Source organism: Vespula vulgaris, chromosome 1 (genome assembly GCF_905475345.1).
Source record: "Vespula vulgaris chromosome 1, iyVesVulg1.1, whole genome shotgun sequence".
NCBI classification, from domain to species: Eukaryota; Metazoa; Arthropoda; class Insecta; order Hymenoptera; family Vespidae; genus Vespula; species Vespula vulgaris.
Window position 1 is genome coordinate 6,447,348 of NC_066586.1, and position 27,824 is coordinate 6,475,171.

Genomic DNA, 27,824 nt, shown 5'->3' on the forward strand with positions numbered 1-27,824 from the left:
ATGATTTATGTATAAAAAAAAAAAAAAGAGAAACATTATTTTTGCGATTATTGTTAAGATTGTTTCCATTCACAAGTAATCATGCGTGATAGCTTTTAGGATTTTGTAATTCGGACAGATTACATCATATTGACAAAAATAATTTTATCTTTATCGCCGGCTGTGTAAACGTAAGATCATAAGCACCATTGGAAAATAAAATATTGCTACGTAAAATAATTCAGCTATGTAAAATGGTATGTATTGTTTAATATACAATTTTATTTTATTCTTATGTCACTTTTATTTTCAAATATTTATTAACTACAAAACGTCAATCGTAATGTTTGTAGGTTGGGCGAAATGAAATGTTGCAATTTCTCTATCGATTATTGCAGCAACGTAAAAAGAGTCTACAGGTTTCTTATCAATTTGTTACTTATCGTAGCAGCTGGATACAATTGGTCGTCTTAATGAATTCTTTCTTTCTTCGATCGTATATGTTCTGTTCTGTTCAAACAAGATAGATAAGTACATTCAAATAATCCAAAATTTTTGACAAATGTAATAAAAAGACATTTGAATGAGACAGATTTGAACATATTTAAAACACTTTATTCGAGAAATTATTTCATGCTTTTCAACGACGACGGTACGTGGTTAGATAAAGAAGAAAATAAAGAGGAAAAAATAGGCTAGAGGATGACAATCGCTGAGATAGGTGCGAAAGTTATGCGCAAAACGTTGCCGAAAACGGAGCGAAAAATGTATGCAAGAAACGGTAGGCTTTTATTACGCTCGAATCAACTTATAATGTAGATATATTTATATACAGATATATAAATACACAATAGGTAGGCTAACAACTGTAGGAAAAAATTAATATAATTTAAAAAAATAATTTTAATATAAAATTGAGTAAATATATCATTACATAATCCATAATTACATTCCTATTACACGCGATACATAGATACATACATACGTATTATAACTACATAATTATATATTTAGTCTATTTTACAACACAATTATTTTGATAAATTATATTTATACTCTCCTGTAGTCGTTTAGGCTTACCTATTTCGTATTTCATTCTGAAGTATCAGTATCAGCGTTAGCAATCGGCAATCGCTGAAAGTTCGAAGTAAGGATTTCTATCGCAGAAAGGACATGCTTTCCCGTATCGAGAAATTGAAACCTGAAAGTTGCACGATATGATGCCATCGGTCCATCAGATAAAAGACCCGTTATATCATCGTGAAAAAATCGAGGCAACGATTCACTGAATAAATAGACAATGAAATATCAGTTATTCGTGTATGTATGTGTTTGTTGAGTGCGGATGATATGCGTGAATGAAAAAAATGTTACGATTGGATCTTTTATTCGATAGCCACGTCAGCGCGTTATCAAATTAATTTCTCGGCACAAAAAAATATTCGTCCCAAAGACAGGAACCCAGCTTTTACTTCGAGTTTACATGTCCTGGTGAATGATTTCCCTTAAACTAATGTCACGCTGGGCACAACAGCGTTAATGGAACTGGAAAAAGAATCTATTGTGTCCAGCATGACAATGGACTGCAAAGGGTTAAGTATTCATAAAAGTCTATCGAATGCGTCCGCTGTTCAACACCAGCTTTCACTTTCACGTTCACCTACGCCGTCGCTCTCTTCATCACTAGATTCTTCTCCATACATGTCGGCGAGTTTTCTAAATCTTGGTCCGAAATTTGATAAATAATTGAAATTGAGATCTCCGTCGTCGGTACCTGTAGCATATAAATGAAATATATTATTAATCATATATTAAGAAACGATTATATATAATGATACATACATGAAGCTAGCGACGATAACGAGCCGTCGGAATTTCCTTCACCCTCGTAAGCATAATGCCTAACATCGTCGAACGGATTCGTGTCGGGATCTTTATCGCAGCTTTCCTTCTTGCCATCTAGGAAACCACAGATATCCGGTACCTCGTCAGGAGCTAAACATTGTGAAATAGTCATTTTTCTCTGCACGTTATTGCCAAGCATACGAATTATTTCATTTGACTTCTCGTTTTATTACCTCTACCCTGAAGACCAACAGGTGCTATTTTAGATTCTATCGGTGGCGCATCGTAAATAGCTCTTAAAACGTTCAAGTCGTAGCCAGTGTCTACCTCACCGCCACCTTCGTCTTCATAGTTAATTATGTTATCTCTTATATCATCCATATCTTTGTAGAGATCATCAGTCTTTCTTCTGCGGACTACTACCGCTAGCAACAATATCAATAGAATTGCTACACAAACTAGGATTGCAACTAAAAAGTTGGTGTCGATGCCAAATGACACAGCCTTTGCCATTCCATGATCACAACCTGGATCTATATTTCTTGATAATGCTGGCATTCCTAAATTATATGTCTACGAAAGAGATAGTTTTTTTTTAGCATTTAGATGATCGATTATACATTTTTTCACATTTTTTATATTGCCAATATCGAAGACAACTTACATTTCCATTTATGGTCATATTTCTAATACAACCGACAAAGCCTTTTTCAGTAGGTTTGTGAAGCCATCCCAAGTTCTTTGCTAAATATGCTAGATTCGTTAATGTACCGCCTACCTGCATCGGACTATTTACATTAAGGAACTCATTGGAACCTTCTGGCGCAGTCAAACTCATGCAAGCTGATATGCCGCAATTATCTACTTTCATTTCAATCGACTGTAACAAAGAATTATATTATCGTTTAAAAAAACAAACTGCTCGAGCATGATCTTGAAATTAAACCAATTAAAATTATATCACTCACTGTCTTAGTCCAATAAACATCTATCCTATGACTCTTGCCGTCGGTTAATTTGATTTGTTTCTGATTTAATTTTATAGTGCCCGTACCATAGTCAACATAGAGTACTGCATAACCGTGTTGAATTTCTAGAGCCATAAAATCTTGAACTCCTAATTTCGGACTGTAGATCATTGGACCGAAATAAAATATGAGACCACTTTCGACTTCCGGTGTGATCTCCAAACCTACAAAAAAAAAAAATCATATGTAGAGCACAACAATTTACCGGGCGCACGATTGATCGTATTTTCAATAAATTTTTACCTAAGTGCGAGTCATCACAGGCTTGACCAGGTGGCGGCATTATAGCCCAGCCATCACCATGGAAACCTATACCTAATAATTCACACCGTGGACCCTCCAATCCTGGAGGACATTCACATCTATCAGTTAATGGTGTACCCCCGTTTAAACAGACGATAGGTTCAGCGACATGACAAGTACACTGCGGTTCGATGATGGCTTTGACACCAACGAAGGAACTGGTGTTCGTATAAACCGGATAAGGAACGTTACTGGGATTCAGGAAACTTCGACAAGAATTGTTACAATGAACCTTTTCGTAGAGACACTCGTCGATATTCACCATCAATATATCTGCCTTCATCGCACGCTCAATGTCCGTGGAATGTTGCGACATGATAGTATTTAATTTTTCGGGAGCATAATAAGGACTACCATGTGCTGAGAATCTAACATCTAAGAAAGTCTTGTTGTGATAAGGAGAATGAAGAACGGTGAAAACATCAATATTATCTATCGACGTATTCAACATGTAGGCTATCTTCTCCTGAAAGATATCCTTCTTACTGACACCATTTTGATCCGGTTCGACGAACTCTTCCGCAGTTATACCAGAGAAACGCACAGATCCGGATCTAATCACTGCTTCTTCGGGAATCTCTTTTACCGTAACATTAACATAAGCGTACACTTGATGTCGAGGAATTTTAGGCAACCTCTCTTCCGTAACGAGGAACTTCATGTAGAAGGTATCGTTCGAGGTACCAGAGAGCAAAGTTATCATACCGGTCTCTTTATCTAATTCAAAGCCTTCATGCGTCGAAGATGCCCAAGAAAAATGTTTATCGGGTAAATCCCAATCGTCGGAATCCTTAACGTAAACTCGTCCGATCTTTGTGTCAGGCGCGTCACCTTTATAAATGTAAACGAATATCGAACTGGAACCCTCTTCCATAGGATTATCATTCTCATCGCCGATGATCACCGTCAAAGTAGAAGTTCCGGTCATCGGTGGTTTTCCATGGTCCATTATAGCTATTGGAATGTTGTAACTTTTCCGTTCCTCACGATCGAAAGTGACCAAAGCATGAAGGTCGTTGTCACGAATATCAAATTTGGATAAAATCTCTTTGTCCGCAGTCTCGTCGATCCAAAACTTAAATGGCGGTCCATTCTCATCGGAATCCCTGTCTCGAGCTTTCAAATCTGTTATTCTACCGGGTGGTTTATTTTCACCCCAGACTACGTGTGTCATGTCGAGATAGGGAGCGTTGTCATTTATGTCGATTAAAGTTATGTTTACGGTAGCTAATTCTCGTAGAGCCGTTGGTGAGTCATCTTCGTCACGTGCCATCACCATCACCTGCATAAATGAGAAAGAAGAAGAAGAAGAGTAATACGAAATATGAAAAAGAGAATGAAATAGACTAACGAACGAAATTTATATATCGTTAGAAATTTACCGTCCATACGGGATAACCAAAAGGTGGGTCTCGATCGAGTGGTTTCTTCAATGTAATACAACCGGATTTATTGATACTTAGCAGGGGTTTTTGATCGTCCTTTAGAATGAAATAAGCTATGTGTTGATCGGCGTTTCTATCCTTTATATCTGGATCGTAGGCGACTACGGTCGTGATGCAACCTGGAAACAAAGTATAGGAATTGATAAAGAAATATAAATTGATAAGAAACATAAACGAGCGTGTAAAATTCGTACTCACCATCGACTAACTTTTCCTCCTCGATCGTTGGATTGGTCTCGAAATCTTCGAAAACCGGTGGATTGTCGTTTACGTTTTCAATGAAGATTTTAACGTTCGCGGTATCGTTGTAAACGCCATCGAACGCTCTCACGGTTAGATTATATTCCGTGATTTTTTCGTAATCCAACGGATTGTTAACACGGATCTTTCCGGTAGTACTTTCAATGTAAAAGCTATAATTGGTGTTACCCTGGATGATACTGTACGTAACGGGACTGGCAGTATCAGCATCCAAAGCTTTTACCTCGATCACTACGGAATTTATATTGGCGTTTTCTAAAATAGCATTGGCAGTGTAAACGGCTTGGGTAAAATGTGGTGCATTGTCGTTTTTATCAGCGATCTCGATACGAAACAACTGCTGCACTTTGTTGTGTTCTCCGGTGTTGTATAAGGCGCTAGGTGAATTATCAGTTGCGGTAATCCAAACGCTGTAAGTACTTTGGGTCTCCCTATCGAAGGTCGTTCGGGTCGTTATATTCCCGGTATATTTGTCGATCGCGAATAGGTCCTTAAAATCGTTTAACTCGTAGGTGACCTAAATAAAAAAAAAAGAAAAAATAAATAAAATAGAATAAATAATAAGAGAATGAAAATGTACGAAGAAAATGCAAAGTTATATACACTGAAAGTAGTCTTGTCTCTGAAAATATACAGTGCGTACCTTATTATGAGCCGAGGTACCATCGGCATCGATGGCTCGTACTTGCATAACGGGAACTCCCGGTGGTTCGTTTTCAAGAACACTACCCTTTGTGAGCTCTCGAAAGGCCGGTACATTGTCATTCACGTCGAGAACCTCTATATCTATCACCGTTTCGGCGGCCAAGTCGTAATTGTTCCACGCTCGAACTATCAACGAGTATACCTTGTTACTTTCATAGTCTAGATGCTTCGTTAATTTTATGTCCGCTGTGTTCTTCGTTGACTCGAGACTGAAAGAGATAGATAGAAATAGGGATAAAGCGTAAATGTCTATCATAATCATTGTCGTAATCGCGAGAGACGCGTAGGTATACAGCATTAAGAACGATAATGTTGCTCGTTTCTTACCGAAATGTGCTATCCTTGTTGGTTTGTTCCGTTTTACCAGGAACAAGGACGAATTGAAGATCCGGATTGTCGTCGATGTTCGAGACAGCTTGAAGCTGTACAATGCTACTACCAAAATCACTGAAATTTTCCAACAGCTTGATCGGCTCCATCGGTCTTGGTAGAAAAACAGGCGCCTTTTTGTGCGACTCGACTACACGAATATCTAAGCTTATAATACTCGATCTTGGATTTTCACCTTGATCTTCTGCAGTGGCTGTCATCGAAAACGTGTAATCTGGATTTTTCTAGAAAATGTATTTTTTCTCTCGTTAATGTTAGCAAGTAAAAAAAAAAAAAAAAAAAGACAATTTATTTTAGATTTTATTTTAGGTTTTAGTTTAGGCGAAGAAATTTTCTTCTCTTTTACGATATATCACCGTATCCATAGTTTTGCCGAAATGCTTACGTCTATGGTTTTGTTGAGATATATAACGCCGGTGTTACGATCGATCCTGAAGTAAACACCGTCATCAGGTTTGCTCGGTGAGAGGCTATAACGAACGACGGAATTGTTACCGTCGTCGATGTCGGTCGCAGAAACTCTCATGACCTCGCGATTCAACGGCAGATCTTGTGGCACCGATTCCTTGTACGCCTGCGATAAAGTTAAAAGAATACAGATGATATCGTTCGGAGTATTAAAATTTAACGAAGAAATACGAGTCGCATGCGAATCATAAATGAATCATGCGCGTATAAGTTCATTGACATTGCAAAGAAAGAAAAAAAAAAACGAAAAGAAAAGACATAGAAGACATCCATAGATGATAGATCTTTGACGATAGTTTCGATACGAGCTTCGAAAAAGATGCTTTTACAAGGATAGGAAAAATTTCTTCCTTTCATTTTAACATGCGATTAGATTATTCCTATTTTCCTCGTCAAAGAGCTTTCTCTATGTCATGGATCCACCCTTTGACACGGAATTCTTCGAGAATTTCGTGATCGAGAAGCTCTTCGAAAGATATCTCAAGGAAATATTTCATAGTACGAGAAGTATGAAAAGATGTGCGTGCCTAAAGGTACAAAGAGGTAGACAAAGAGAGACAGAAAAAGAGTAAGAAAGATAAATAAAGAGGACAGAGAAACATATACATTCGTTATATCATTCGACAAAAATCCCATTCACACCGGATTTTCGAAACCAACCTTCCACACATATCCACGGTAGACCTGAATTCGGAAAGAGAAGAAAAATCGAGCAAAAATGTTGTTAGTACGGCGTTATCGGATGAGATGAGTGACGGATTTGTTAGTAAACAAATAGGGAAGACTCGTTGATGGAACGCGAACTTAACTTTTATGAGATAACTTTAAAAGTGCCATTCATGATTCAATATTCATATCGAAATTTATATTCTATTTTTTCAATGATAATCTTGAAGGATTACAGTCACGAATGTGTACAAATTCAAAAGAAAAGTTATGAATTTTAAAAACGATTAGAGTTATGTTTTCTTTCTTTAAGATTTAATGAAAAAAAGAAAAAAAATAAGAAGTCAAGGGAATTCTTGCGTTCCCTGAACGAGTCCAGACGCAGGAGAGTCAGGTTAATAGACCGGGAGCAATTTTCTCAGTCACGCACCACTTTATCGAACACTGGTTGGTTGTCATTGACATCTTCGATTGTGACCTTGAAGGTACAACCATCATCAAGCTGGGGCATTCCATTATCGGTTGCAAGGACGGTAAGATAAACCTCCTTTTCACGTGCTGGTTCATCCCTATCCAAGATTTGAGTAGTTCTGATCAATCCTGTCGTATTGTTGATCTCGAACTTCAATCTCTCGTTGTGAGCCGTGACGAGGGCGTACGTGATCGTACCTAAAGAGAACAGATAAAGAAGAATATTTCATTTTCCGTCTGTGACCGGGTCGACGAAAATAAGTCTTCGATATAACGCGAAATTGAATCCTTTTATTATTTACCTCCTTCATCCGGTGGGTCTTGATCCTCTGCGTGTACCTGAATGACCACTGTACCTGCTGGTTCTTCTTCTTTCACGACAGCAGCGTACATCGAACAATTGGTGAACATAGGCTTGTGATTGTGATTCTTTCCTTGTTGTTGCACCTGCCGATGAAAAATAAAAAAGAATGAATAAAGATAACTACTGTGTGCGTATATCCGATAATAGTCATATGTCCTTGAGAAGATTTCGAGTATAGTCTAAGAGTGACATACAATTGGATGTGACAAGGAATAAAGAACGATTATGATTATGAGCTGTTTATGGTATGATTAAATATGGGATCTGAAATACTTCGAACCTGATTCAAAGCATGCATTTCTCGTGAAGTTTTAAGATTTTCATCACTTTCGTTTCGGACTCCTACAATGGACTTACGATGAGGCACTTCGAATTGTTTCGAATCTGTGTCGTAACTTCAAACATGATTCGAAGCTTGAAATTCTTGGAAGTTTTGATCGTTATAGGTTTAGAATCTTGAGAGTTTTGATAAGTTTCGAAAGCTTAATGAGTTATCAATATCATAGAAGCTATTTGATTTACTTTTGTTCGAGCAATATCATTGACATAAATTATTAAAGAAAGTCCCGAAAATTCCAATTATCATAAATATACTTTATTACTTTTACTCATTTGTATAGCTTAAAGTATATATTACGAATATTGATATATAGGGAATGAGAGAACATAAAATGAAACAAAAAAAATAGATTTATCAGGGTAATTTTAAGGAACGATCGTTAAAGGTGGCTCATTCATTTTTAAAATGTGACAAATGTCATTAGTGATAATATGACATAATAAATAAATTTATACTAAACATCTTTGTATGTTGAGCGATTCATTAGAATTCAAATGAGGAGAACTTTATATTTGATAACAGATCCGAAAACTGGATATTCAAATATTCAGATTCAAATCTAACTATCCGAATATTCAGATCAGGATATCAACTCGAATTTCGAGTTGTAATGAGTAATCCGAATAGAAGATCTCTCTACCAGAAGAAGTAGATTAAAATATATCATTTTGAATAAAATCTTATTACCAAATAAAAAATAACAATGTAGCGGTATAAAATTCGATATATCACACACAAAAGATATATCCACTGTCGCTTGTATAACGAAACTAATGAAAAATGCAAGACTTATTAAGACTTCTAAACCTACGTCAACAATGTTAAGCTTCGAATAAAATCTTCATCGAGGTTGTTGTTATTTGTTTTTTTTTATCCGAAGCGACTGAAGCGTTCCAGATCCCATCATTACATATACATATTATTTTATATACATATATACATTCATACATATGCATATATATATTTTTAATAAAATCTTAAACATAATATTAAATAAAATCAAAGAACAATTTGTTAAATATTTAAAGTAATTTCATATAACCAAGCAAATAAAAGTAATAAAAATGAAGACGTATAGAAAGCCGACGAAAATATAATGAAAAGAAAAGGAAGAAGAAAAGGAAGAAGAAAAGGAAAAAGAAAAGGAAAAGAGAAAAGAGAAAAAGAATAACAAGGAAGTTTCTCGTTCGACGGAAGGACAAAAGCCGAGATTAATCGGCCAAGTTTTTCGGACCTACCGCAATAAGACGCCTCATAAATTAAAGTGCTCTACGCGCTTATAAACCGCGCGCCATTAATCACGATTCCGAATCTCTCTCTTTCTTTCTCTCTCTCCCTCTCTTTCTCTCTCTCTCTCTCTCTCTTTCTATCGAGCGTACTCACGCGGCACTGTGCACCGATTACGTCGTGTTTTCTCGCTCGACGATGCAAAATTAAAGGCAACCCAAGGGGGAAACACAATGGGGTGGAGATAAAATATGAAAGGAGAATAGTTCGATGGGACGAGATCGAAGTAACGATCGACGATCCGGCAAGTCCATTGGATTTATTACTTCGTCGTTTTGTTTCTTTGTTTGTTTTACAAGCGTCCATTGGGTATCACTAAATTTCTCTCTTTTATTCTCTTTTTATTCATATATTTATTTCTGTTTCGTCTTTCTTCCTTTCTTTCTTTTTCTTCTTTCTTTTTTTCTTTTTTCTTTTTTTATCAATATTTTAATTCAATTTAAACTCAGTATTTTAGTCGATAACCTCTTTCGACTGTTAACAAAGGGATCTTCCTTACCGACACGTAGAAGTCACACCGAGCGGAACGTACGAAAAAGAAAGCTTTTAGAAGCTTTCTTTTTATCGACGAAATTACAAAAAGAGCCACGAGAAGCGTGCATGTTATCTCGATCGGATGGATAAGAATGGTCGGAGATGTTTCTGGATATAGAAGGGCGCCAACGGAATTAACTATAATTGGGAAAGCGTGTTGAGCCGGTGAGATGCACTTTCCGATAAAACGATGAGATCGAGGCACGATCTTTCGTAGAAAGAGGGAGGGGAAGGAGTGGGTGGGAAAAATAGAAAGCCTTTTCTCGAGATAAGAGGTGTTCAAGATGTTGAAAAATTTCGAAGGAGATTGAAGAAAAAAAAAAAGGAAAAAGAAAAAAAGAAGGAAAGAAGGTAGGAAGAAAGAAGAACAAAAAAAAAAGGAAAGAAAGAAAGAATGAAGAAAACTAAACAAATGTTTTACTATGGATACGCGACAGAATGTAGTCCTTTAAAAATAAGGAACAATTCGATCTCTCGCGATAAAGAAAAACGGAAAAGTTGCAGCAAGAAGAGAGACAGAGAAAGAGGAAGAAAGAAAGAGAGAAGGAGCTGTCTCGTAACAGGCGTGATGGCGCTTGTAAATATTTGACATCTCGCGAAAATCAACGATAGGATAAATCCATTATCTCGCCTGGAAGAGGTTCCGTTGGAACGTGAGAGAAAGGAAGAGAAAAAAGAGAGAGAAAAAAGAGAGAGAGAGAGAGAGAGAGAGAGAGAGAGGGAGAGAGAAAGAGAGAGAGAAAGAGATAGATAGATAGATTCACTTCGTTTCAAGAAGAATGAGATAGCGGTAAACGAGAAAGCTGCGAGACATCGAAAAGAAAAGCTTCGGAAGGCAAAGAGAAAAAAAAGAGAAAGAGAAAAAGAACAAAAAAAAAATAGAGTATGTGTGTCTATGGGAGAGAGAGATAGAGAGATAGAGAGAATGAGTGAGCGATAAGGAAGGAAAAATCGAATCAAGAACGAATGGAAAATGCACTCACCACTAATTCCTCTTCCTCGCTTAGGAACAGCGATCTCACGTCCAGGTGCCTCGAGTGTCTCAATCTCGTTGCATCGGCTGTAACATAAAGAACGAGATACGGCCCATTTAGGATATTGCAGTCTGTACGAGGTGGCTTGGGATAGGCCAACGCAATGAGACACGTTATATGCGAGGTATATACCACCGAGTCTCTCTCTAGTTTCTACGTGAAACTAATGCAACGGAACTATTCCAACTATGAACCATCACCATCGACTGTCGAGCTTCTCCTCTCCCCTTTCGTCCTTTCTATTCTAACGTAACGCTGCTATTTCGCGTGTCAGCTTCACGAATCGTGAATTTCTGCCGGAAAGATGGAAAGCCCATTTTTTTTTGTTTTCTCTTCATATCTTCTCCTCGTCATACGTCAAAGATTAACAGTGTATTCAAGCTAATGTACAATTGTCCTATTTTCAATTTTACACTTTGCGGATCAAGTACAGATTAAACGATTCAATTTCGTATATAGAGATTTTTTATAATCGTGAAATAGAATTTATAGACGATAACGAACGTACGAAGAAAATAAAGCACTAAAAAGGAGAGAGAAAGAGAAAGAGAGAGAGAGAGAGAGAGAGAGAGAGAGAGAGAGAGAGAGATAAATATCCCACCCTTTTCAAGTTGTCTCGTAATTTCAATCTTTCACGGAGAGAGATCTCGACCTATTATAATAAACGTAGGCAGGTGCGTGAGTACGCATTACGACAGACGTGGGAATAGCTTTTCAACGACAATAGCATGCACGGGAACCTTTCTCCCTTTTCTCTGTCTTTCTTTCTTCTTTTTCCTCTTTTTTTTCTTTTTTTTTTCGCAAACACACATCTCGTTGATAAGCCACTGATCGATGTAAAACGCATGGGATCGGTCCGAGTCCGAACGAGATTCGATAAGTCTTCGGTGATTGATGAGTGTGTTGAAGCAACGACCCTGTCTATACTCGTTGCTTTTCGTTCGAAGAAAAGTTTTCCTTTTATCAGCTGACCGGTCTATTTAAAGATTTCGATCGGACGTCGATCGAACAAACGATCGATCGATTCGAGAAATGAAAAGTATTATTACTCGATGAATGATCCAAAGAAAAAGGAATCTACTCGATCTCTATATGAAAGAAGATTGAAACGAATGTGTACGAGAGACAGAGAGAGGAGAAAGATGAAGAAGAAAGGGGTTAGAAATGGTCATAAAACAATCATGGCGTACCGAGTCGCGACAGAAGAAATTTATTGCTAATTACTTTTCGTCGTATACGACGAACGCGTGTTTCACACCGCTCCTCTCTTTGTCTCTCTCTCTCTCTCTTTCTCTTCCGTCGATGCACCGACCGCAATACGTGACGGCGACGAAGCAATGTCATTCCCATCGAGCGCGAGCTGCGCCGCAATGCGGTTAGCCCGCACTTAATACGCCTAACCCGCGCGATTTTTGAATCGACCGGCCGCGATCCATCCATTCCCCTCTCCTCCTCTACTCTCCTCTTCCCCTTTCGAATTTCCCGCGCAATTTCTATCCTGCCGTTTAACTTATTCACGAACTTTCTGTCTCTCTCTTTCTCTCTCTCTCTCTCTCTCTCTTTTTTTTTCATTAATACGCTTGAACAAAATGGGTTCCGATAAGCACGACGATCGTGAAAATAGTACATTGCAAATTGAATTTCAATCCGGTTCTTCACAATTTTTTTTTTTACGATTCAATAAATTCTATATGCTATTGTAATCATCGTAGTAATCGTAAATGTATTATCGCGCGCTACTATACGTATAATCTTTGACGAATCATACGGATTAGAAAGAAATAAATATCGTTGTCGTCGATATCCTACAACGATCACTCGAATTTATAATCATTCGAAGACCAATCGAAGTTCGTTCTCGGTACTAGTCACTACGATCGAAGGCACTATTCTCAGGCAATATCTCCTTCCGCTCCAATTGGCCTAAACTCATTGGCGTACACGCTCTTTCGAAAATAAGTTGTAAAACGACGACGACGACGACAACGACGACTATGACGATTTGTTGTGAACGAAAGCGTATAACAGCTCGTTATAACGTCGAATTATGGTTATGAAGCTACGTGACTTTTTGAACTTTATCATTTTCCCGCTCTTCTTTTTTCTCTTTTGGTTTCCCACTCTCCCGCATTCTCTCCCTCTCTCTCTCTCTCTCTCTCTCTCTCTCTAGATTAATCTTATCACTGAGAGATCCGTCGCGTTTTAACGTACCCGTTTGGCTGATAGCTTATCAATTATCGTTCCATCGGGAAAATCGTTAAAGCTAGAATCGAATTCGGAAAAATAGATCGCCAATAGGAGATACCGTTTTGAAAATTCTCCAAATATGTAAACTCTCTCTCTCTTTCTTCACATGTATATTTCTATCTCTTCTTCACACATTCTATCTCGATTTTTGTATCGTATGCGCGACGCGTAAAGCGGGCTGCTCGTTTTAATTGTGTTTTTCTCTTCTTTTTTTTTTTTGCGGAACCAACGCTTGCTACATCAACGAAATGCAAAAAATACAAAAAAAAAAAGAAAAAGGGGGTTAATCAAAAGAAGGAGTAACAATGAGGCAGAAGTGAAATTAAAAAAGAAGAAAAAAACAAAGAGGAAAAAGAACAAAAGAGCAACAAAAAAGAATCAAGTATGAAAAAAATAGAGAGTAGGGTGGAGGAAAAAAAGAAAAAGAGAAAAATTTGAGAGACGATAAAGAGACAAACGGACCGCTCGCGGACATATTCGCTTTTATTTGTAACTTTATCGAACACGTTATCGATGCGCTAAGCCGATCCCGAGGTTACCCACACTCCCGACCAGAATTCTAAACGAGCCTAATTTCATACCGTAGGGCTAACTCGATTCAATAACGAGCCCCACATAAATCCACAATTTCGGAAACCATCAAAAGAGAGAGAGAGAGAGATAGAGATAGAGAGAGAAAGAATTGCGCGCATATGTATACATGTATATGTGTGTGTGTGTATGTATGTATGTATGTATGTATGAACGTGTGTGTGTGTGTGTGTGTGTGAGAGAGAGAGAGAAATTTATGGGCCATTGAGTACCAACGGTACTCGAAACTAATGGGATGTTAATCGCTATCGCGTTGGCGTCGTTAGTTTCCATTCATTTATTTTTCTTTTCTTTTCTTTTTTCTAATTTCTCTTCTCTCCAAGTAGAACGTAAAAAAAAGAAATTGAAAAAATGAGATCATGATCAGAGGATTAAACGGAAATATTAAAAACATTTATCAAAGACACGCGAAAGTAGATTTATCGAATAGGTTCGATCATATTGATTTTTTTCAAACTCTTTGGTAATAGATCGTACGCTTTTCGTTATCGAAATATTTTCCAATTCATTCATCCATCGTAAAACTTCTTTTATTTTCTTTTTTTTCTTTTTTCTTCCCCCCTTTTTTTTTTTTAACGTGAACCTCCATTTTATTTCATCGTTATGGATCGTACGATACGAATCGATCATCTTATTTAATCATTAGAGAGCGAGAAAACAACTACTACGAGTGTTTGTTCATTCACGAGAAGAGAAAAATGACGCGTTTATGCAATAATTCAAATAGCATTCCACTAAAAAATCATTCTACGAAAGTTCCTGCAACTTTATGCTTCCACTTTAGAGAGCTTTTAAGGATATTGTCGAGGTGGAAGGCCCTCGGACTACCAGGATATCTAATTACGTAGAAACGTTCTCGAACTTTATCGTCGTAATTTCTCGCGCCAAAAAATTCGAGGCGATCCTACGGTGACGTAATTAGAATAAGAGAGAGAAAAAGAGAGACAGAAAGAGAGACAGAGAGAGAGAGAGAGAGATAGAGAGAGTCTTCTATCCTGGAAATCATTGTTTTCCTAGAAAAGAGTTTTTCTCTGTAAATAAAGTTGTTCTAATTAACGAAATGAAATAAAAAGGAATAATAGTTTGATAATAGGAGTAATAATAGCAGTCGAGTTATCATCTTATTTCTTATAATTTAAAGACAAGAAATACTCAGATATTTCTTTTATCTTATGAAATTAATTTGGCAAGAATTTCAACAAGTTCCTTTTACAGACGTTTTTCGAGTTTAACATAGTTTGAGAATCTAATTTATCCGAGTAAGGAGCATCTTCGTAATCGGTGTCGATCGCGAGTAAAATCGAAATGGAAGTAGAAATCTTTGTCGAAGAATGAACGGACGATCTATCTTTTTCGTAGGATCGTACGAGATTGGAATTCTCTTTGGTGGAGGACATGTGCGAGGTGTTTGGAGTCGTGTGTGCGAGGACAATGCGACGTGAGAACACGTTACCGAGAAAAAGGATGAGAAAGAAACTGTTTCTTTATTTGTGTTTGCGTTCGTACGTTTATATATGTATCTCCGTATACGTTCTGCAAAAGGCGTTATCAGCGATCGTAATCGGAAAGAGCATGCTAGAGCACGCCTGGGAACCGGTTTCGCATTTTTCATATTGGATCGGGAGCCACGGGAAACGATATTTCCTGAAAGGCCCGATAACTATTGATAACTATCGAATCGATTCGCGTTTTCGATAGAAATATACCAAACGAAATATCGAATTTTATATATGATGTGTTACATATACATATATGTATATATATATATAGATAATACGTGTACTATATATTATAAGATATTGTCTCTATTCAAACGTTCATTATCGGAAATGAAAAAAGAAAAAAAGAAAAAGAAAAAAAATAAATGAAAGAAGAATTTATTCTTTTTTCTCTTTTTTTTTGGAAAACTTTGACATAATCCTGCGTTTCGAATTAATCGAGTTAATTTAAGTAATTAATTTTGTTAGAATCAAATCGTGTCCTATTTCGTATTACAATTTTGTAATTGAAAAAATGAAACCATCAAGATCTCATTATTATAGGTAGAAATTTATTTGCACGAATTATTATTGTGATTAGGAATAAAAAAAAAAAAAAAATTGGAGAAAGCACTTACTTCTTCTTAAATCGATTATCATATCGCGTTTCTCGGTATTTTCCTGATTGGCCCACGAACTAAAAGCACCGGTTCGCATGCGAATTGACAGCACCAGCGGTTGTAAACTCAATCGAGCTTATTAATTTATGCATTAAGCGCGCATGGCTCGAATCGTACGATCGACTTCGCTTCGTCCATTACGAGAGGGCAATTCGAATAAGCTTAACGAATAGAAAAACTTTCGTTAAATTCTCTCAGTCAAAGATCGACGAACTTATTACAAAGTATGAATAAAAGAAAACAAAAGAAAAAAAGAAAGAAAAAGAAGATCAACCAAGATTAGAATAATACTCATTAATATATCCTATTATTATTAATCTCTAAAGATGAATTATTTGGAAACTTTTCATGAATGTTGATATCGCTTTCCTTTCTATCATACTTTATTACAGGTATAATGATCATAAGCGAGGGGTTGAACGAGTATTGCTAAGTATCTTTTGCATGTTCTACAGGGTGGTCCTATAAATTTGAAACCATACGAGAGAAACATATCGAATTAAAACTTGTTCACTTGTCTCTTTTAGTTTCAGATCGAATATCGTATATTTTGATCTGTATAATATTTAGATAACTTTATAGATAAAAGTAAAAAGAAAGAAAAAAGGAAAAGATATAATACCCAAAGACCAGCATCAGTTTTCAGAATTATAGGACACCCTGTGCTTATATGTTTGTACACATACGCGTACAACATCCACCCACACAAACATATATATACATGTACCCTCGCCATTGGTGCATGTTGCACCAACGTTTAGACGATACATAAGCTTCGACGTAAAAGCGAGTCCGCACGCACGTGTCTCCACGACGTGGCTGTGTTATCAATATGGATAATCCCAACGAACGACACACCCTCTCTGTCCGATGATCTTTCAACGAATTAACCAGATGAATAGCCCAGCGTTCGCTGTGATAGTTTCGGTTAGGCATACTAAGTATTAGTATATATTTAACACTCTTTTGCATTAAATATTAGTTTTCAAACTTTCACAATTATTTTCAAAGATCGATATTTATATATTTCTCTCTTTCTCTCTTCTTTTAATCTCAAAGATTAAAAGAAAAAATTATAAATATATAGAAACTTATATTCACATCGGGAATTTCCTTTTTATCGCATTAAATATTAATTGATACGTTTAATAATAATTAATCGTTTTAATAGTAATCGTAAAGCAAATGTTTACTGTCCAATTCATTAGTCAAAGATAATTGAATATAAATAAATAATGAATTTAAATAGTTCTCTTTCTTATTATTCAAGAATACCAGGCATCCCTTTGGAAATCACTCTTTTAGTTTTCTTCTTTGTCTCTGTTCGCTATCGACTACGTCTAACTCGATTAAAACGAGTTGGGTACGGCGTTTGCACGTTTACTCGCCAGTAACTTTAGCTCTCGTCAATGCTTTTCCTTCCTTCCTTCCATACTTCCTTCCTTCCTTCCTTCCTTCCTTTCTTCCCTTCTTCCTTCCTTCCTTCCTTCCTTCCTTCCTTCCTTCCTTCCTTCCTTCCTTCCTTCCTTCCTTCCTTCCTTCCTTCCTCCCTTTCGCTCTCAGCCGAAGGGTAAGTTTTCGTGCTCGATTATTTTCTAACTTTGGAAACACAACTGTGCTACTTCTCGAATGCCAATACCTTTCTTCTCTACTTTCTCTTCTTCATTTTCTATTTAAATTCTTTGGAAAATTCAACAATTTGTTTTTCCAAAAGGAAACGAGGAAAGAGGAAAATCTCTAATTTTTCAACAAGTCAAGAAAACGAGGACGTAGAAAAAAGTATATTATCTTTGGTTCGAAGAAAAATGTCGTCGTTAAACAATGTTTACGATCGAACGAGAAAGTAGATATATATGTATGTAGTACGCTCGCAAAATTCGACATTCGAAGTAACTTGAAAATCTGCTTTCCTACCGGCACTTTATTATCATTCACATACATATATAATATATATACCATCTCTTGGTCGTCAAAGTCGGCGTCACACAGCTATCTCCGGATTTTCATTTACGATTTTGGCTGAACGTGCAATGGGAAACTTATGCGAGTAAGAGGGAGAGAAATAGATGGATAGATGGGTGGATGGATAGATAGATAGATAGATAGATAGATAGATAGATAGATAGATAGATAGATATGTCGAGACTCATAAAAGTGAGATTGGAAGTTGCTCGCAAGTCTATGGAGCAGGAATGAACGAGGATACAGGTACTGTGTGTGTGTGTGTGTGTGTGCGTGTATGCATTCACACTGCTATATGTGTGAAAGGAGAACACGTCGATGTGCGCTGCATCGCTGATCAAGGGTATCAACTTTTCCAGACGAGCTTCAAATAGAATATTTTGAAAAATTCATTCGTCTTGGAGCGATCCTCATATGGCTTCTTTTCGACCATCACGACGATTTACACCTCGAGACACCTAACATGCACACATTTTGAATAACTTATGAATTATAACTTTTGTGGAGAAGTCTGTTATAAAAACGTAAAATTTTATTGAAATTTCAACAAACAAGCAATGTTGTTCTGAATTGAAATATTCGAGAAAATAAGCGAGATAGCTCGTTAAATGTAAAATTAATTAACTGTAAAATTCAAAGAAGAAGAAGAAAAATAACACTACCACATTTAGGAAATAACTTTATTTATGAAAAAAAAAGAAAAAAAAAGAAAATTAATCCGCTATGTATTCGAAGTTATGGAATTTTTGCATACAACAATTTTGTATAAAATGTATAATTTCAAACTTATGCAAAGTGTTTTATATTAAATGTTTACCCTGCATAATGATGAACCTTTTCTCATTTTCTTTTTTCTCTATTCCCCTTTCTTTCTAACTCTTTCTCTTCTTATATAATCCAAGAATTTTTCCGTTTATGAAGCGTTCATCATTTTTATTTAATCTCAAATTCAATGTTTATGATTCGGTGTAATAACAATTTCATTTCGTCTATTAAATTGAACATTAACCCGGAGAATTTAAAAGAAATGAAAAGAAAATTCCCATTGAATACGTTGAATTTTTATTTTTCTCAAATAAACTCGTATTTGCTGGGAATTGAGATATCCGAGCGAATGACGAAATAACGTTGGACGTTTTATTTCGGATAATCAATTATTCCACGGGATATTCGTTATATTTCGTATTAAAATAAAAAAATGAAAGAAGCGAATAAATATTTCACGGAACGTATGACGTATATGGAGTATAAAGCATACGCAGATAGAATAACGTTTGAACGAATTATTTATAGAAAATCTTCTTTAGATAAAAATAACACAAGATATATGTGGATTCGTACGATTGTATCATATCATTAGGAAGTTTCGAACGAGAAAATGTCGATGATGCATTTCATGCGGACACGGTATTACGTTAACGTTGAAAAATGAAAACCACGTGCGATTTTTTGAAGTAACCCAGTGCATTAGCTTGGTTCACCTATTTAATGGATACAGCTCGTCGGCGATATACTTTCGCAGGCTCACTATTCGCTTTAAGTGAGGGGATAGGTAAAATAGATGAATAAAAAAAAATAGAAAATAGATAGAAGAGAGATAAAGAGAGATAAAGAGAGATAGGGAGAGAGAGAGAGAGAGAGAGAGAAGTGACGTTATTTTTTTGTTGGAAATATTAGCGCGGTTTATTTTCTCTATCTATTATCTTTCCTTTCTTCTTTTTCTGTTTCTTTTTCTTCTTCTTATTTTCCTTATCCTCATCGCGTACCATGTCGTAATAAAAAGTAGAAGCCAGAGAGATTATGGAAAAGACTTGACCTTATCTCAGCTGGTCGAGCGTTCATCGAAGAATGTTTCTTGAGATACGTGAGACGTTGGTTGTTCACACTCGTATCGGCTATATTTATCTTATATTTATTAAGTCTCGTAGTTGAAGTAAATAAGATAGTGACCTGTTTCCATGACATATAATTTGGCAGAATATATACGTAAGAAAAGTGATTATTAAATTATTGATTAGGATATTGATCTATGTGAGACTAGAATAGATACGGTTGTTCTAATAATTGTTCTAATAATTCTAATAATTCTATAGAAAATTTGTGGGTAAAAGAAGAGAGAGAGAGAGAGAGAAAGAGAGAGACGTAAAAAGAAAGAAGTAAAGATATTGAAACTGGATATCAATGAATAAGATTTGTGAAAATGATCAATTGAAGAAACAAATATTAATAGATTAATAGACAGATAAAACGACAGTGTTTACATGTGAAATAAAAGAGGAAAGGAAAATTCGATCAATCGTATAAATTACAAAACACAGGATATTATATAAGTTGCGGCAAATTCGAGGCCAAAAAAGAAAAATAAAAAAAGAAAAGTAAAAAAATAATAGAGGGGAATCCTAATGTAAAGGATATTAACGAATGACAGTTGTGAAAATAATCAATTAAAAGGAGAATTGTTATGATAAACTAAGGAACAGATGGAATGAAAACTTCTAGACGTATAAATGAATTGAGATGGTTCCTAGGATAAACAGGCTTTAGGTTAAAAGAAAAGAAAAGAAAAGAAAAAAAAAAGAGAGAGAGAGAGAGAGAAATAAGAAAAAGAAGTCTTATTTAATAGAAAATGAAAGAGGCAAAGTTTCGAGTGATCGCATAAGTTACAAAATATAAACCAATACCAAGTTGGAAACAATACTCTCGTTCATCGGCCATGGTGCTCTTTGGTTAATTAAATATATCCTATATATGATGTGCGTTATCGTCGAGCCAGTACGACGAACTTTCTTCCTCCCCCTCCTTCTCCTCCTCCTCCTTCTCCTCCTCCTCCTACTGCCCCTCTTTCTCCTTTCTCCTCCTTAGACTTCCATTCGAAACGTATTAATGAAGCTTACTACGATCTGTATGATTGTTCGTAGTTACGACGATGATCAATTGTGAACCAATCACTAGTTTCCATATAACGTGACGTGTATATGTGTATGTGCATATGTATAGTTGAAATGGTATTGTTTTCTTGTGGGACCTCGTTTATTGTCCATTGTATGTCCATTCAACTTTGGTAGAATTCGAGAGGACCCGTTTACTCGTGAATTATACATTTGAATATCTCTAGTGAACACTCATAGCTCGTTCGAATCAAATTCAAAAGGAAATTTATTTCTCTCTCTCTCTCTCTCTCCCTTTTTATTTCTTTGTCTTGTTACATGTGATATGAAATATTTTTTAGATATTTTTCAACTACCGCCATTCGTTCCACTTCGCAATTCATTAATTTCGAAAATGATAATACCTCGAATTGATACGTTGAATATCAACGGTGATCCGTTTAATTGAAATCGCACGCGAAGAGACCCGATTGTGGTTGTTCCAAGAATGTCGTGTTAATGATTCTCTAGAAACGATGCCAATAGTTATCTATTATATGTATCGACGAATATAGCTGATATTTTGTTCGAATTGCATCGATTTTCGATAGTTGTAAAAGCATGTTTGCACATGTGTTTTTATATTTAAAAAAGAAATTTAAAAAAAAAATAAATACAAAATAAAAAAACAAAACGAAAAAATAAAAAAGAAAATTACAAAAAAGAATAGAAAAAAATTTATCGAAATAGTTAAAATAAAAATGTTTAAATTCGAACGATAGACTTCAATTGAAGGAAAAACTGAAGACCATATCTAGTTTAAAAAACTGCAAGCTTTTGACTATCTAGTCGAGCTTTATCTACTTGAAAGTACATATTAAATATTACCCTTTGCTCTTTTATCACCCTTTGACCTTTTACCTACATATGATTCTATGTATAGTTAACTATTATCTGAAATAATTTCTCCTTTAAAAATATTACCTTAACAGGAATATTAAGAAGTATGGAATTAATAAGTATGGTTATATGAAATTTTGTTCAAATCTTAAAATATATTTAATTAGATCAATAAATCTGAAGAAGGTAAATAAAATATTAACAATTCTTCGATGAAGATATTAATAATAATAATAATAATAATAATAATAATAATAATAATAATAATAATAATATCGTTTATCTTAAAAAAATTATACAGAAAATCGTTCGGTTATATAATAATTGTATTATTATCTTTCTTGACAAAATTGTAATGCAAATTTCATAACGCCATTTTTTTATTTTTCCTTAGAGAAATATATACGAAGTATACAGTATTATGACTCGTTCCATATAAAAAAATGTAATTTGAAGAAAGATTTCACTTTTGGCTCCGCGATTTTATTCGTCCTGAAAAAGTGTCTCGTTACGTAAATGTGAGAATGAAGTTGCATGACGTAGTTTCTGGTTTTATTATCGAGACAGGCGATAATTCAAGCGTTATTGAGCGGTCTCACGAAGTTAGTCAAGCTACCCTTCTTTTTTCAACCAACCAACCAACGTTATCCTCTCCCTTTCCCCTCTTTTACACCCCCTCTATCTCTCTCAGTTCGCGATATCTTGGCAAAGGTACCAACCATCGAAAATTTTCGTTCAAGCATCGTCGAATTCTTTTTATTTATCTTACTATCTCCTATTCGTGACTAGTATCAGAACTTCTATAGACGCGATTAAAGTATAGATCGATGTTCTCTAGCGAGAATCGTTTCCCAAGGCGACGAAAGTAAGGGTTGGTTAGGGGAAGAAAAGGGGTGCTTTGAGGATGATATGCTTGGAATATACCATTACACTGTTCCACTTTCTATTTTTACTTTCGGTGAATTTCGCGTGACACTCTCCTTTATTTCTTCCTTTACTTTCTTCCTTTTATTTTCCTTTATTGTCTTTGTTCTCTCTTTTCCTTTTTTTCGGTTGTTTTTTTTTTTCCGTTAGAAACCAAAGCCGATCGATCAAGCGCTATCAAAAATTTAACTATCGAAAATAACATTCTTTTTAACATAAAAATCCTTTAACGTTAGAAAATTACTCTTTTAACAATAAAGTCTTCTTATTTATTCGTTCAAAATTTACATTTAAACAGGAAGATTTCTCAATACACTTAATTAATCGTTAAAAGAGAAGAATGAAAGGAGGAAGAAGAAAAAGAAAAAAAAAAGAGAGAGAGAGAGAGAGAAAGAGAGAGAGAAAGAGTGAGAGAGGTAGAAAAAAAAAGAAAGAACGTGCGCTAGCTCTTAATCTAAATGTACACACGCGAGCGTACGATAAAAAGCGGAGAGAATAATTTGTAAAACATTGGAGTATTACGCGAGCCAGTACAAGCAAACGTTTTCAACTCGCGACATTTACTTGCAAGAAAGGGTGGGTGACTAGGTAGGTAGGTACATAGGTAGGTAGGTAGGTAGGTAGGTAGGTAGGTAGGTAGTGATAGGTAGGGAAAAAAGGTAGGAAGAGAAACGGAAAGGGTTTCCCCGGCACGCTGATTTATAACGAGGGTTTTAAATCACAGTACGAGTTTTGTTTCTACATAATACTTCAGAGAGAGAAAGAGAGAGAGAGAGAGAGAGAGAGAGAGAGAGAGAGAGAAAGATTGTATCACGATAATTCGTATTTTTCTTTTCTTTCTTTCTATTTCCTTTCTTCTCACTCTTTCTATATTTTCAATAGACAGGCTAGAAGAGAAGTATAGATCGACAACAAAGGAAAATTGACACTGTCCTTCGACATTATTCTTTTGATATCTTTCGTATTTGATCTCTTTTCTCTTTAGTTTCTTTCATTCTGTAGAATGTTGAAATAAGTGAAAAAAGATTTCGCTTCGTTCGTTGTCGTTCATGTCAACAGATTTGAAATATTTATATTGATTGTAAGGATAGTTTTATTAGATATGAAATAAAAAGTATGAGAATTTGATGGAAAGAAGAACGAAGAGTAATAGAAAAAATAGTTGAAATTTAATAGAACATTTTTGCAGAAAGATTTTTATGAATGCGATGACATTTGATAATGATTTTGATAAGATGAAAGAATAATCAGTGAGCGAAGAATTGTCCTTTTGTACGAATACATATAACATATACTACACGTTAAAATGTGTATATTAAAATGAACTACGAAATAACGAACGGCACGTGTTCTGAATTTACAAAAGTTTCCTATAAAATTTTATTATATTTAATTCAACCGTTTCGTTCGTATTTTTAACATTAAAACATTTATAACAAATTGGTAAAAACATGATTAAACTTGATCCAGCTAATTTGTTCTTACAGTTGAAAAAAAATTTCACACACGCACGCACACTCGTATGTATATTTGTACATATATTCAGTAAAATGTTATAATTCGCGGAGAAGTTTAAACTGAACAGAATAATTCCATTTCTATCAAAAGTTATAGCAAACCTATATTTTTTTGCGAACGTGATTGCATAAGACGTTTTTGACGATCGTGTATAAAAAGTTATTCTTTTTATATGGGAGGGGTGGCCAACGAAACGAATCGGGTGGTTATGTCAGCTCACGCGGTCCAATTTTTCGACGTATTCGAGAGAACGGAAAAGTAGGACACCTGTTGCGTGAAAGAAACGCTCGAGACGAACGAAGCTCGGAAAAAGCGATCCGCGTATAAAAATTTCTATGTTTACACAGTGCACGCATGCGCGCATTTTATTTTCACCGTACGTTATCTCCCACCATTGCGTTATCATAAAGAAATATATTATATATGCTGATACGTATTTATTATATATGGATGGGAAATATGTATATATCGGAGGAAATGGATCGAGAAAAATAAGAAGGAAATTTTTTCTTTTTTTGCTTCTCCTTGTCTCTGAAAATAAATTCAAACTCAACCGGATATAACATTTTTTACCCACTGTTACTCTTTTCTTCCTCGTAAGTATTTTAGAAAATAGGAATCGAAAAATCATCTTAATAGTAGAGTTCCTTTTAAACGAAAATTTTACGAGTATGCAAAGGGACGTACATGACTTATTTATTTCAAACTCGTCTATACGAAATGTTAGAAATAACATGTAAACGTCTGATATATTTATCTCAAATCTTATATATATAGAATTCGTATACGAATTGTATACGAGTAATATGTCTAATTATTCATGAATGTCTCTGGTCAAGAATGGATAGATAAAAATATAAAAAAAAAGTTTAAATATTTTAATCGATCGTGTTTTAAATACTATATATATATATATAATAAATACTATATATATTCATGTGTATATATATGTATATAAACTTTTCGTTTTCGAATAAAGTTCTTGTTAAAGACGGAAATTGATAAAATTAACGACTCAACTTAACTATGGCGAATTTGAGAAACATCGAGGATATATCGAACTTTGGAACGAGAGAATCGGACTTCCGTTGCGATGCGAACTAACAATATGATAGGAAGAGGATATCAGAGTACTCTTGTTCGAACGTAGTGAATAGATCGGCTTATCTTTAGACAAACGATATCGTGTGAAAATAAATACGAATGGTATTTAGCTTTAAGTAGTTCTATCCTTTTCCTTCATGCTTATTTGCACATATCGACAAAATAACAAAGATAACAATTTGTTTCAATACGTACGATAATATCGTACGAAATAAAATCGTTCGATTAAAATGAAAGATAAAGAAATTTAAATTACGCTACGAATGTTCAAAATTAACATTCGTTATTCTTTGATATGAAATCGAGTTCAAAATTTGTTTGATCTTCGGTTAAAAAAAAAAAAAAAAGAAAGAAAAAGAAAAATATACGGAAAAATAAGAATTTTTGAAATAATAAATGAAATTGATTTAAAGCGATTGAATATTTTCATTTAATGATTGCCTTGCGCGGAATTCCTTTTTTTTCTTTCTTTATTGATATCGTTAGTATTCCATTAAGAGGTTAAATTCCACGTAAATCACCATTGATTCAATATAACACTTTTCATTCATGTTTATTATTTGTGGTTATTTTATATAAAATGAAACATGATCATGAAATCATATTGATATCATCAACTGATGCATAATTATTATCTATAATGCAATTTCCATACCAATGTGGATTACATGGTATGATGGATTTGTTTTCGATTTATAAATAAACAATGAAGGGAGTAAAAAATTAGACAAGTTAACCAATTTCAAAATATGGAATAAAAATTTGTATTTGCCAGAAAAAAAATATATATATATTATATGTATAGATAAAAATAGATTAGGAATGTAATCATAAAAATAAGAAAACTCTTAAATATAATTTATGCACACGCACACACGGAGTATTATTTAAAACTTAACAAGTTATCTTTCATACATGAACATTAATCAAATAAATTACATGTTTTATGTTTATGACGCATATTATATTTTATATCTCATTTTCTTCTGTCAACTAATTATGCGACCTGAACATTAAGCCGCATGGAAACAAAAAAAGGAAGAACCCAACCAAAAAAAAAAAAAAGAAAAAGAAAATAATAAAAAGGAGAAGAATGGAAATGAGGCGAGGAGGAGATAGAAGAAGTGGAAGACTTTAAAGTATTTAGAATATCACCGCCCAAAAAAATGGAATACATTTGAGAGAAAGAGAGAAAGAGAGAGAGAGAGAGAGAGAGAGACAAATGGCTAAAAAGACTATGATAGCTATAAAACAGACGTGAGGGAACAGAAGAGTGAAAAAGAGAGAAGGTTTTAAAAATAACACTGAGAAAAAGAATGAAAATATTTGGAAGCTTGAATGGGAAATATAATATCACGTTATACGCGATATGTTAATATTAGGAATGTTAAGAATCGAGAAAAGTTATAAACGAAATATGTAAAGCGCGATTCTACGAATAGACATTGATGCACCTAGATCAACAATGGAAGGACCAAAAAAATCGATAAAATAAGAATAGAAATAAACAGAAAAAAGAGAGAGAGAGAGAGAGAGAGAGATAGAGAGAGTTATTAAGTACGAAGAAAAAAATTGAGAGAAAGTAATATAAATAAGATAGTTTAAAGAATGCTGAAATGAAATGGAAAGGAAACGGGAGAGAATAAGAGTGGAGTAGTCTAGAATAAAATACACAAGAGATTTAAGAACCCTCGTACAGATAAAACGAGGGTTGAACAGCTGCAATCGTAATATGATAAAACAATAAAAGAAATGTACGACGAAAAATATAAAAAATTAAATAAGGAATTAAGATATGAAAATAGAGTAGAGTATTTAAAAATGTAATATAAGAGAAAGATCGATCGATCATCGCGAGATTTAGACATGATTAACGATGAAAAAGCTAATAGATTTTGAGAGAAAAATATAAGAGAGAACATTTGTACGGAATTTGAGGAATGACAAGGGGAAGAAACGATTGAGCACACTTGATAGAGGAATGTAAAGAAATGAACAGAGTGGAACTAACGAGATGGAGAATCATGGGGAAACAAGAGAGGAATGAGAAAAATAATAAAAAGGATAAAAGAAGTATGTAAAGAATGGGATAAAACGTAGGTGTTGCAAATTTGTTGAAAAGTATTTTAATTACTCTCGTTATTTTAAACTATTGTGTAATTTATATTATATTATATTATATTGTATTGTATTGTATTGCATTGTATTATATTATATTTAAATGATGTAGGCAGAACCAAGTACCAATCCCTTTTTGAGGTTGAAAGAGAAGAAAATAAAGCTACTGTTACAATTGTGAAGGAAAATGCCGAGTGTGAGAAGAATCATAAGGTTCGTTTGAAACTCGGGGGAAACGGAGCGGGTTTAATGTCGTGACATATGAAATCTGTAAAAGAGGATAATAAAAAGGCAAAAGAGAAAGGAGAGAGAAGG

At 34.8% G+C, this 27,824-nt stretch overlaps 1 protein-coding gene across 2 annotated transcripts in view; it reads right to left on the reverse strand.

The window, feature by feature from the left end:
* Positions 1-219: 219 nt before the first annotated feature.
* Positions 220-27,824, reverse strand: part of LOC127063794 (DE-cadherin) — a 132,527-nt gene continuing 104,922 nt past the window's right edge. Inside the window, exons 2-16 of one of the 2 annotated variants that reach the window (XM_050993993.1) lie at positions 11,070-11,146; positions 7,864-8,008; positions 7,521-7,759; positions 7,085-7,108; positions 6,342-6,530; positions 5,894-6,180; positions 5,505-5,775; positions 4,799-5,378; positions 4,538-4,719; positions 3,096-4,437; positions 2,793-3,016; positions 2,489-2,704; positions 2,058-2,397; positions 1,822-1,974; positions 220-1,753 (exon numbers count right to left, since the gene is read on the reverse strand). In XM_050993993.1, coding sequence (XP_050849950.1) covers positions 1,611-1,753; positions 1,822-1,974; positions 2,058-2,397; positions 2,489-2,704; positions 2,793-3,016; positions 3,096-4,437; positions 4,538-4,719; positions 4,799-5,378; positions 5,505-5,775; positions 5,894-6,180; positions 6,342-6,530; positions 7,085-7,108; positions 7,521-7,759; positions 7,864-8,008; positions 11,070-11,146 — 4,412 coding nt within the window. In that variant the 3' untranslated portion in view covers positions 220-1,610. The remainder of the gene's footprint in view (positions 1,754-1,821; positions 1,975-2,057; positions 2,398-2,488; positions 2,705-2,792; positions 3,017-3,095; positions 4,438-4,537; positions 4,720-4,798; positions 5,379-5,504; positions 5,776-5,893; positions 6,181-6,341; positions 6,531-7,084; positions 7,109-7,520; positions 7,760-7,863; positions 8,009-11,069; positions 11,147-27,824) is intronic. The other variant, XM_050994003.1, reaches the window with a different exon arrangement.